The sequence below is a fragment of the Watersipora subatra genome, chromosome 3 (assembly GCF_963576615.1).
Source record: "Watersipora subatra chromosome 3, tzWatSuba1.1, whole genome shotgun sequence".
Lineage (NCBI taxonomy): Eukaryota > Metazoa > Bryozoa > Gymnolaemata > Cheilostomatida > Watersiporidae > Watersipora > Watersipora subatra.
The window spans coordinates 34,973,047-34,985,250 of NC_088710.1; the positions used below are offsets into that span (position 1 = coordinate 34,973,047).

General features: G+C 34.2%; 1 protein-coding gene across 1 annotated transcript in view; it reads right to left on the bottom strand.

The window, feature by feature from the left end:
- LOC137390551 (solute carrier organic anion transporter family member 4C1-like) overlaps positions 1-10,872 on the bottom strand; it is a 28,429-nt gene extending 17,557 nt beyond the window's left edge. Inside the window, exons 1-4 of the mRNA XM_068076879.1 lie at positions 10,750-10,872; positions 7,222-7,370; positions 6,035-6,153; positions 5,138-5,312 (exon numbers count right to left, since the gene is read on the bottom strand). Of these exons, the coding sequence (XP_067932980.1) occupies positions 5,138-5,312; positions 6,035-6,153; positions 7,222-7,360 (433 nt within the window). The 5' untranslated portion in view covers positions 7,361-7,370; positions 10,750-10,872. The remainder of the gene's footprint in view (positions 1-5,137; positions 5,313-6,034; positions 6,154-7,221; positions 7,371-10,749) is intronic.
- Between the last annotated feature and the right edge of the window lie 1,332 nt (positions 10,873-12,204).

Sequence of the window (12,204 nt, forward strand, 5' to 3'; positions counted from 1 at the left end):
TATTACCGTATATATTAAAAGATATTCATCGCTGAACTTGTCATGGTGAGTTATCCGTTATCCAATATCCGGTATCCGTTATAATAAAAACAATTGGTGAAATTATGGTTAAAAGTTTGAAGTTTACTAAAATACATACAAAACTTCCTTCAAGTATGTGTTTAGTAAACTAAATTCATTTAAGTTAGATTCAGCATTTATGTTACAGGTCTGTCTCGAAGGTAGAAACTCTCAGCGTAGTACATTGTAATGTTATATTATCTTGGAGATCATAACCACAAAATGCACTAAAGTCATTGTAGGTACCTATAGTTACTAAGGTTAACATAGTATTTTGGTATTATTTTTAATGGTGATGAGTTTTACCAGGAGATGATTGCATTAAATAATAACTATGGGTTTCTATACCACTCTATGTTTGTCTATAGCCTACGATATTTTGGCATGCCAACACTGCATGCGAAAATTGGCATGCCAATGTTTGCATACCAACACTAAAATGAACTGAAACAAAATAATTCTTTACTGTAATCGTAGCGAAATAGACTATATTTAGCCATTACTTGCTAATGATTTTACATTTAAATACTTTTACATTTTTATTTACCCTTTAAATTTATTTTAACGAAACACTTCTTTCAAGTTATGAAATTTTAAACTTACAGTTGTTTGCAAACCTTTACAATTGTTTTATTTATTTTTGATTTACGTGTAGCTGTCCTGCACAAAACCTTTTCCTCGTGATATGAAGTTTGAAAGTTACAGTTGTTTAAAACCTTTACAGGTATTTGTATTTTCACTCTTTATTTATTTCAACTAAACAAAGCACTTTTCTTATGATACGCAGTTTGAAAGTTAGAATGGCAAATGTTGTTATATGTTGAATACAAATCAACTTTCTGTCCAAAGACTTCTTTATTATCCGGCCGGGTAGCACAGCTAGTATACAGTAAATGTATAACAAATATATAACATATCTAACAATAAATATTTATATAATACAAAAGATATATATTGTAATGTTCTTTTTTAAAATTTCTTTGGAAGTTTCGTGCTTTGGATATCTTTTTTCTTCCGACTTTTGAAATTATTTTCATGTAATCGAAAAACAATATTAAGTAATTAATGGTTTTCAACTTTTTGTATCAGAAACATACCGCATCATACAATTTTTTTAAATAAGACGCTTAAATTCACAAACTATTTGTCTGCTAGATATTATTCCACTTTTAAGCCATATCTTTACTTACTAAATACTACTAGGGTTTCACCACCTACGTTGGCCTCTGGTTAAAATTGAGCAATGAGTAATGGCTAGTTAGTTGTACTTTTTTGTAGCCTTTGGTTGTAATCGTGAAAGTATTTTTCTACCTACCATATATGACTTGATACACTTACAATTAGACGTTCTACCTATATGTTAACTCTGTTTTTGGTTGTGATAGTGGAAGTTGAGTTAAATTTTGCCATTTGCTGAAAAACCTGTAAAAAACTTGTTAGCAGACTATTTCCTACTGTTGCATTTAATCAGTTAGTTTTAGTTTAATGTTTTGGAGCAGGTTGCAGCAACAACTTGAAAGAAAATACATTAAAAGCATGCAGTTACGTCTCCTCATATACATAGAATTAACTTTTATTTTGTTTGGTTTGAAAATTAGAAACATGGCTCCGAGGCTAAAAAATAGAGATCTTATCACTTCCATAATCTTATCACGTAAACATAATTATGGGATGAGTTTTTGAAGCTTGTTTTTAGAGATCATGGCACACAGATGCCAAATGAGTTTTAAGAAATTGATTACTGTAAATAGCCGCTCATAAGACGCACTTTTTTTAAAGGTTGATTTGCAACAAAATTCACATTACAGTTATTTGGTATCAAAAGATTCACCATGTCTTACTCTGTTGTGTTGTAGGTGCCAAATATGTGGAAATATGATTACAAGCTCTTGAAAGCTCAAAAACGAAAAACCGGCGTAGATTGGAATCTCTCGATTTCGATGACGTATCCACGGATATTGGTTATAGTCTAGTCACGTGATATTCTTGCGTGAATTGAAAGGCCAATAAAAAGCTCAATATAAAACTTATCGTAGCAATAGTTTATGACAAACACTTCGGGTTTTACCTAAGACCCCGTATCAAATATAGATGCTCGCTACTTCACAGTTTCAGCTTGGCCATTCCGTCCGACAATTCAACATACGTGTACATGTCTGAGTTGCGATCATAAAAAATGTCAAATTCTGAAGAGTTAAGACCCTGGCGTTTCGAGCCTGACGCTCTATCTGAAGAAGATCTTCAACAGAATCAAACCTGTAGATTAGAATCTCTTTCCAAAACAGCTCAAATGGGATGTAACTGAACAAGATGGCTTCTGTTTACACTTTCATGCAACCTCATTTGTCAAAATATTTTCACAAACATACATCGCGCAATCAATAAAACCATGTCTATTGTCCTTACGTGTCTATTTAATTATCATTGTAATGCTGTCATTTTGAGCACTGATATTTCAAAACCTACTATAAAACTTTGTTTAATTGTTTAAAAGGTAGCTATGATTTTAAACAAATTTTTTTCAGATATAAATAGCCCAGCAACTAATATTGCACTAACATCGTTACAAACATCTGAGCATAATTTTAAATTCGAATCTGTAACTGAAAGAGAAATCCAATCTATCTTCAAAACCCTTAAACCAGGAAAACGAGGCGGAGTCTTATCTATTCCTTCTGAAATATACATAAAACTAGCTCATAGCCTAATCCCAGCTTTAACACTTCTGATTAACAATTGCTTTAAGACCAATAAATTTCCTAACATTTACAAAAAAGCTATTGTCACGCCTCTATTTAAAAAAGGAAACCCTTTGAGCTGTAATAACTACAGACCCATATCTTCACTTCCCATTTTGTCTAAGATTGTTGAAAAGATTATATCTTTACAGATTAAATCATTTTTAGATACAAACCAAAAACTTTCAAGTAGACAATTCGGTTTTCGAAAGTGGACCTCAACATCACAAATGCTTCATTATATATTTGACATTATTGCTAGTCACCTTGATAAAAAAAGATTCACAATATGTAGCCTTGGTGTCTCTTGACATAAAGAAAGCATTTGACACGGTTGACCACTCCCTTCTAGTTGACAAACTTAGTTATTTCTTTTCATTTAGTTCATCAGCTACTAAATTAATTCAGTCTTATTTGACCAACCGCAGCCAGGCAATGAAAATTGGTAATACTCTGTCAGAATTTTTAGCTATTCGTAAAGGTGTCCCTCAAGGATCTATTTTAGGGCCTTTACTTTTTAACATGATGGTTAATGACATGCTAGATAAAAATCCAAACGCTTACTCCTATGCAGATGATACAGTAATTATTTCTTCAGCAAGTACTCAGATAGATTCTCAGATGCTATCAATAGAACAATTTAATAGAATGCAAAACTGGTACCTATCTAATGGGTTATCTCTATGTGTTGAAAAAACACGATTTATTATTTTCTCGAATCGAGCAGTTGATTATAATAGAACTTTGAAGCTATGCAACACTGAAATCCAAATTGAACACAATATAAAATTACTTGGGGTCACAATTGATGCAAATTTTGGTTTCAATACGCATATAAAACTAACAGTGACCAAGGAAAAACAATGTTTATATGCTCTTCGTAAGATTCGACATCTTTTGTCTGTTGAAGATGCTAAATTAATATATACTTCAATAGTCCGAAGTCGTCTTGAATATTGTGCTACTTTGTTTATGTTTCTTGGTAAATGTCATTCAGACCAAATTGAGGCTTGCCAAAATAAAGCGGTGCGAGTAATATGCAAAGCACCTAAATCCTTCTCAGTAACTGATGGTCGTCGATTATTGGGCCTACATACTCTCGCCAGTCGGCGTTCTTTCTTTTACAGGCAGTTGATAGGCAAAGTGGAGGTAGCTACAGTGGCCAGTGCTCTATACAAATATATTCAACAGGATAGTGAGAGACACCAAATAAGCCTAAGATCGAAATGCTCATTAATAACACCATCTATTAATAAGAACTATGGCAGACAATCTTTTAAATATAACGCTATCAAGATTATGAAAGAAGAGGTATTAGATCCTGTGAATGAGCTGTCATTTGATATTGATTAACTGGCCATACTGTGACTACTGACCATTCTATATTTTATTTACTAACACTGGTATACTAACAACATTGAATTAAAATTATTAAAAACCATCGGTTGTCACTTTACAACCATAGCTGACATAAGAATAGTAGAGTATTGTGTCACTCGCATTAAAATTTTTTAAAAATTGACCATACTAATAATTACTAACTTGGAATCTAAATACTCAATCAACTCAGCTTGCATATATATATATACACTATATATATATATATACTCAGCTCAATCAACGATCTTATTATCCTCTTATAGAAATCATATTATTGTAGCCACTATCAATTTTATTCTCAATTATCATATTATACCACATTATATTAGCTTTAATTTTTAATTATGAGGTCAACAGAACATTATTTTCTCATGAAAACCTCAATAAATAATATTCACAAACAAACAAACCTTAGCTCGAAGGAGTGCATATCATCCTCTGATAAACATGACGAGCCTGTTGTTCATCTGTGATAGTCGAAAAATGCTGCAGAAATTATTTGCGCTGTTTGGCAGGAAGTATGGGTCACATGATCAGGTTACGACTAGACGATTAGACCAAGCCGAAACAAAACTGTAAACTAGCGAGCATCTATATTGGATACGGGCTCTTTGGTAAAACCAGAAGTTTTTGTCATAAACTAGTGCTAAGAAAAGTTTTATATTGAGCCTTTTATTAGCCTTTCAATTCACATGAGAACATAACATGACAGAACAATAACCAAACTGTAATGACTGCGTCAGAGAAATAAACTGATTCCGATCTACGGTTTCGTGATGGTGGCGATTAACTGTTTGTTTTTGAGTTTTTAAGAGCTTGTAATCACATTTCCATATATTTGGCACTTACAACACAACAGAGTAAGACATGGTAAATTTTTTGATACTGAATAACTGTAATGTGAATTTTGTTGCAAGTAAACCTTACAGATACTAGACAGGATCAAGCATAACTTTTACCCCATGAGTTCAGCGTGCTGTTGTCATCACGCACCCAGTCCCTGACTGGATTGTAAGGAGGAGAGGCAAACTGGGCAAGGCACATAATGAAGAGACCTGCTGCCATAACAAGAAAGCCGACAGCGATGATTCGAGGCTTGTGTCCTGTAGAGCCATAGTAGCCAACCAGGATGACCTGCCCAATAAACAGGATCCAGTAATGTTTGAATAGAGGACATATCGATTTATAATAGCAGCTTAGTATTAGTGAGTTGCCTTCTCTTTGTGTTCAGTCTACCATCATAATCTATCTCTTTTTCCTACTACAAAACTTGCATTAAATCAATAACCTTGACACTTAGCGATTTTAAAGAGGAACTTGAAAAAAGATTTAGTAGATTTTATCATAAAGTATTAGTATATTTTTATCATATACGACTGTTTCTTATGTTTAAGTTTATCTGACTGCAAGGATGTTTTGAGATTAAAATCGACAAAACTTGATCAGAGTTAAAACACTCAGATCAAGCGAAAGTGTGATTATGATGTCTATAGTTACAAAGATATGACAGAGTAGAGACACGTAACGCTGCAACTTGAATGCAATAGCCGATATCAACTGTAGCAACTAGTGATGTCATTTCACATACATTTTACTTTTAAGCATTTCAAACTCGAACAAGTTTTGTCAATTTTAATCTTGAAAAGTTCTGGTTATCAGATCACCTAAAGCATTAAAAACAATCACAAATGATAGAAAAATACCAACACCTTCTGATAAAATCTACTGAATCTTGAATAAATTCATCTTTCTTTAACATGTTATATAAAGGCTATCTACCAACCCCAACCTTGTTAAATGATGCCCACCTACCAACAGTTTAAAAAGAATAGACTCTTGGTCTTAAGGCTACATACCATTAAGCCTCCTGCAAGGTCTTCGAACACTGTGACGAGGCTGGTTGTAGAGCTCGACAGTTGGTATCTCCTTTCGTACATCACCGTGTTGACATTGTTGATGCCGTTTATAGCAAACCCTGCAAGTTAGCGCGGGCATCATACATTCTGCTAGCGCATTCTTTTCCCAATAGCTATGCATTAATAGAGCATTCTTTTCCCAATAGCTATGCATTAATAGAGCATTCTTTTCCCAATAGCTATGCATTAATAGAGCTTATTAATTTTTGCTACAAGAGGTCAAAGGGTCAAAAACTGGGCACAAGGAGTATCTGTAAAAATTACTATTAATCATTCAGTTTTATCAACCAGAAACATGCGGACAACCAGTTAAAATTCAATTTAGTAACGTTAAACTTTCAGCCAATTAGCTTGTTACAGTAACCAATCAAAAAGACTTTCAAACCTTCAAGTGTGGCTTCAATTCATGAGAAATGTTCAGGTTCAGTTTTAAACACTCTTCAGACCAGATACCTTTAGCAACAGGGTTAATGAGAAAGTTACTAATAATATTTTTTGATTTCTGTAAGTAGAACAGCTTTTATAATATCATACAGTTTTAAATACTAGTAAGAATATGCCGTTATTTTAACACGAAAATGTTGTGTAGGAACATGCAAACCGAATATTTTGCATTATGTAGTTAATATTATTAGCAATTAATTTATTTGTATAATTGAAATTTAGCTACCATGTAGCCATCCTAGTAAGAGTAAAAAGGTAAATGCTGAAGGATTCAGAAGAATATTTTTTTTACATTGCTAACAAATCTTGTACAAGCATAATTTAATACATTTCTAGTAGTGGGTCAAGTCTTATAATAAAAACATGATTTTATGTTGAGTAAGTTTCACCTTAAGTAGGTTTGGCCAACACACTAAAGCTCAAAGATGAATAAAAAACAGGAAGCAGCTCTAACTGGCGCTAATTGATCAGCTAGAGAATGTAATTAAGTTTTACCAATGTCTTTATTTTCACGTTTTCATTTTGTTTTTATTTTCTATGCTACTTTATTGCAGACAACGGCAGCAAGTTGTTTCACATAAATGTTTGCAAATTTTCCAAGGGTATGGGTGAATTCAATATGCAATTAGCAACCATCGCATAGCTTATCGCTGAAAATAGAGTGCTGTCATGAGTTCACCAACCTTGAACTATCGTGCAGAGGGTCAGGACAAATGCAAATACTTTTACATTAGCAAACTTTTGTAACCATTTTGGTCTGCAAGACTTGGTGCATCCACAGGATGTTTTTATAGAATTATTTCTGTCTCCTTCCATGTTCATTTCAGTATGTCTAAAACATTATACAGTAGATTGGCGATTTCTTGTTCTGGCTGTCCATCGAAATCGACAATGACTTTCATCTTAGCGATGCATGCTTGGGTTGAGTAGTATGGTAGAGTAGAGGTGACCCTGTTCTCAGCATCTACCACTTCTGGAACTGTCAGATTAACCTGAAGGGATGCATTTCGCAACACATCCAGTCTGACGGAGACTTTTTTTTCAAGATGGTTAACGATCGCAAAAAAAGTATGTTTCAACTTTATGCAGATGTAGTATTACCACTTTTTCACTTGTTAAACTAGTCCATATTGCAGGAAAAAATGTTCTGATCTTTTTCATTTTTATTTTTTGTCATGTGGCATTTTAATCAATACTTTTCAAATTGTAAAAATAAAATTTCTGAAGTAGCCAAGTCTCAAAAAATTAATTACTTCCCAGCTAAAATAAAATTATATAGCGAAAGAGTTAAAAAACACTCGGTTACAGAGTTAACAGTTGGTGAAAATAACCAGTTATTTACTAGATATATTTCATGCGATATAACAAAGCATTTGTTGTACAAATAAACTGTAGCTCAGCTGAACTCCAACTGACTAACAAGAAAAGAGTAGGGCAAAAAAAAAGATACTAGATAGTTATAGCAAGGATATCAAGCCATTTTTCAGTTTCATGTTCATATGAACATTTCCTTTACGATGTGCTTCAAATGTATCACCATCACCCAACCGGACATGCTGAGGCTTGTCGAAGGTACAATAATCATACAAAAGTTCTCGCTGATGTGTCATGTGACTGGATGCTCTAGAATGACCAGCCATTTCATCTTGCTATACTGAGTTGCATCTCCGGCTGTAAATATGCTGTGATTGTCGCTGACGTATTCAGATAGTATACAATTGTATTACCACATGTGCTAAGAGTAACATTGTGTGCTGAACGCGTCGCAATATTTCGTTTCTCTGTGGAGTCCCGGGATGTCTAGGATTCTTGTTACAAAATCGCTGCACGCATCCCAGAAGTCCACACTGGTAACATCGCACTGTTCTGCGACCCTTACCCCTATATTGCATACTTACTAGATCTTTGTCATGTCCTTTGAGGTCTGGAGGGTCAGAGAGGCTGCAGTACTTCTGCTCTTCATATATAAGAGCCTGTTGTTCAAATCCCAAACTCACATCATCAACACAGGCTTCCAGCGCAGTGACTAGTGTCCCATACTGACTTGGAAGGCTGCCCAATAATGTCACCACTTGATCTTCTTCAGCTATAGGAGATCCAATTGCAGCTAGCATGTCTGTAATCTCTTTCATGCACCTTATGTGCTCTTGCATCAGTGTGTCATATGACATCTCAGCGTGATAGTATTTCTTCTTTATGAAGAGCTCATTTGCAAGTGTATCTCGTTTAAAATGCTTGCAGAGAATGTTCCATGCCTCTTTAGGGTGGTCACAGGAGGTTGCCAAGTATAGTATAGTCATATCTATGCTCATGAAAATAGCTAAAAATGCCATCTGTGACCTCTTTCTATAGGCTTGTTTGGTTTTTTCTCCAGCACTGTCAGAAAGTTCTTCAGGTCCATCAACTGTTCCCCATAAGTCTTGCCATAAGTCAGCTTGTCAACAGTCCATCTCTTCTCTGCTGCTTCAGCCATAGTAATTGATAGCAGTTTAGTTGAAATCCATACTTAGCTTATAGAAGTATTTATAGTTCTAAATATATTTGTACACTATATCCTTTGCCAGCATTGCCTGGGCCCATAACCGGTTATTTACTAGAGATATTTCATGTGATATAGCAAAGCATTTATTGTACCACAAAAATGTAGTTCAGCTGAACTCTAACTGACTAAAAAGAAAAGAAAGGTCAAAAACAGAGGATACTGAGTAGTAATAGCAAGGACATCAAACTGGTTCATACTGGATCTAACAGCAGAAAATTACCAGGAGTGGTAGTGGTTAAGTGGAAATAGTAAAAAGATATGTTGACAGTATAAATACAACCAGGTGGCTGCACTAACGTTAGCTAGAAAAAAATAACTAAACCTAACCCAAGGAGTTTGTGGAAGCGACCACAATGTCAAATAACTAATAAACCTGTTATCATTATAAACTTCAGTATGTTAGCTTAATATGCAGTGCTTCTTGTTCTCAGCACTCCTTCTTTTGCTTGAAGGGTTGGTCCTTCACAAAGTACTCTAAAGAAATTGATCATGTCAAGTCTTGAATTGCTGCTCTTGACCGGTTCAGGTACCTGGTACTGTAAAGATATGCTGCAGAACTAGCTAGAGATGCGAGGAATACATAAAATTGCTTAAAGGGTGCAGCTGTTAGCAGCCAGATTATAAGAATATTGGTTAATTGATCTTACAATAAGATCGAAAAACTTTTTTTCCAATACTTGTAAAATATTTAGTTTGTATTTTGTAAAAGAATTTTACGATTAGATGTCACAAGAGGTATTGAGATTGTATTAAGTCTAAAGATATTGAGGGAGGAAAGGAGAGAGAGAAGAAAAAGGGGTGAAAAAAGATTAGGAAGAGGGAGAGAAAAAAGAGCGGAGAGAGAAGAGGCAGAAAGGGTGCAGGAGAAGATAGTAGGGTAATAAATCTTCCCAAATCATTCAGGCTCAACTCATGTCCAACTTAAGAAAATATTAATAGTTGATATATGTTTTACTTTTCAGTAATAACGGCGTGTTTTATTGAATCGAAATGCTTTTTGGCATCTTCATAATATGTATAGCAATCTATTGAGCCCACAAATGTAACAATGTTCGTTTTACTTGGCAGTTGAATTGTTGTTACATTACACTGAACATACGGTGCATATGATTTTGACAAGGCAGGACAAACAAATACATTGCTTTGGTTAGCAAGTACAATAAATGTTTCAAGTCGTTAGTGTTCAATTTTTAAAATGGCATTTTTTAAATTTGTGTTCTAATGAAACAATTAGACAGTGTTATTCTAGCAAAAACTTTTTAAACCCTAAGATTGTGTCTGTTATAGCAGGTATAGAACCCAGTAAGAAAAAGTTTATTTACGTAAATCAGAAAAAAAAACATTCAATGACCCTGTTCAATCAATCAATAATGTTAGAGAATTGAGAAGGTGGCTATTTAAACTATTTTATTTACTTGTAGGGAGCTTCAGAACATTACAGTCAATGTATAACAGGAAAATGCACCATAGACATGGAGCCCTATTTATTAAAGAGTATGTTACATAGACATAAAGCTCTGCTCAGTAAAGAGAATGTAACATAGACATGCAGCCTAACTCACTCAGTAAGGAGAATGTAACACAGACATAGAGTCCTGCTCAGTAAGAAGTATGTAACATAGACATAGCAACATATATAACGGTGCATATATAACCTTTATAGACTTACTGTCTAGTCAGCTGGCATGAAGAATGAAGATTTACAATGTTGACTTTCTTGCGCCAGTTCAGTGAGCTGTAAACCGACTTCAGCTGTAAATACCCAGAAGAGGTGGTGGACTAGTGATAAGCATGAACAGGTCACTAATACGGTGCATGGAATTCCGTTTAAACTTTTTATATCATCTGCTCTTGCATTTTTGGCTCAATATTAAAAAGCAATAAATTGCATACAGTTTTAATTCTCATGTCTCTCTAATCATACTTTATAGACCTTTGATGTTATCCTCCTATCCTAATTGCTTGATTAATCAGTCATGTGTAGGATTGCACAGGCCGTATTAGTAAATGGTAACTGGTAAACTGCATTTTAATCATACTTTTATCAACCAATATGTTGACTTTCTGTGATTGATTATGATCAATTACCATTTTTGAAAAATAACTCAAGGAATTATAAATTATTCGTATGTAAATGTACAGGTACTGCAGACAGCTATCTTATAGGTAGTCATCCATCATCCTTATTATCAGATTAGTGAACGAATCCCCTGTTTACTAACTTGAATAGTTTTAAGTTCTAAGGCTAAAGTGACTGAGTTCTTGTAAAGTAACTCTGCTGATCTATGAAGCCTTTTGCTAAGTTTAAACTTGTTTCCTCAATTTTCTCTATTCGAATCTGATTGGCTTATCAGAAGTTTGTATTCAGAACACAGTAAATTCGTCTTTGTAAATTTGGCCAGTGACACATTCGTGTGTGACAAAAGATGGAAGTGAACTAGCATTGTGCGCTAAATTAAGGCTAGCATCAAACCCAAGCGTAATCTTGTGTCCTTGACATTACCACTTAACACCTTCTACTGCTTGCTGCCGAAATAATGTTTATATGCAGGATACATATTCCGTAATTTTATTTTGAAAATAAATTTCTTTTGAATTACGTTATGGTATTTTAAAGTCACCCAGTTTAATAATAAATTGATTTAAATTTTTGTCGCTTCATGGATTGCAGATTAAAACTTAATCACTGATGATCAGGTACGACATTATGGTAAAGCATCCCTCCTCATTCACAGGAGTACCAAAAAACCTATTGAGGTTAGGAACAGCGAAACAGTCGAAATGAGCAAAGCTTAAAAACTTTAACAGAATGTCTTGAGTCAGACTCAATTTGGTTCAGCAAAGGCAGCAGAAGCTCGTGTTTGATTAGATAAATTATCATTAGCTGATGCAAGAATCATTCCATATTACTAGTGCGTCTGTTCAAGAGTGTTGCAGAATGCAACATAATAAATTATTAGACTCCAAGACAGGAAACAGTCACAATCCACACTAACACTTTGAAGCCTGGAGCTGAGATAATTCAGGATGTTGTTCTCTAATCAATCGTTTCACTTTTTTTCCTAATTCTTATTTTTAGTTTAAGCTACAAAAGTCTGCTTACTTTATGCATGTTTTAAGTTTA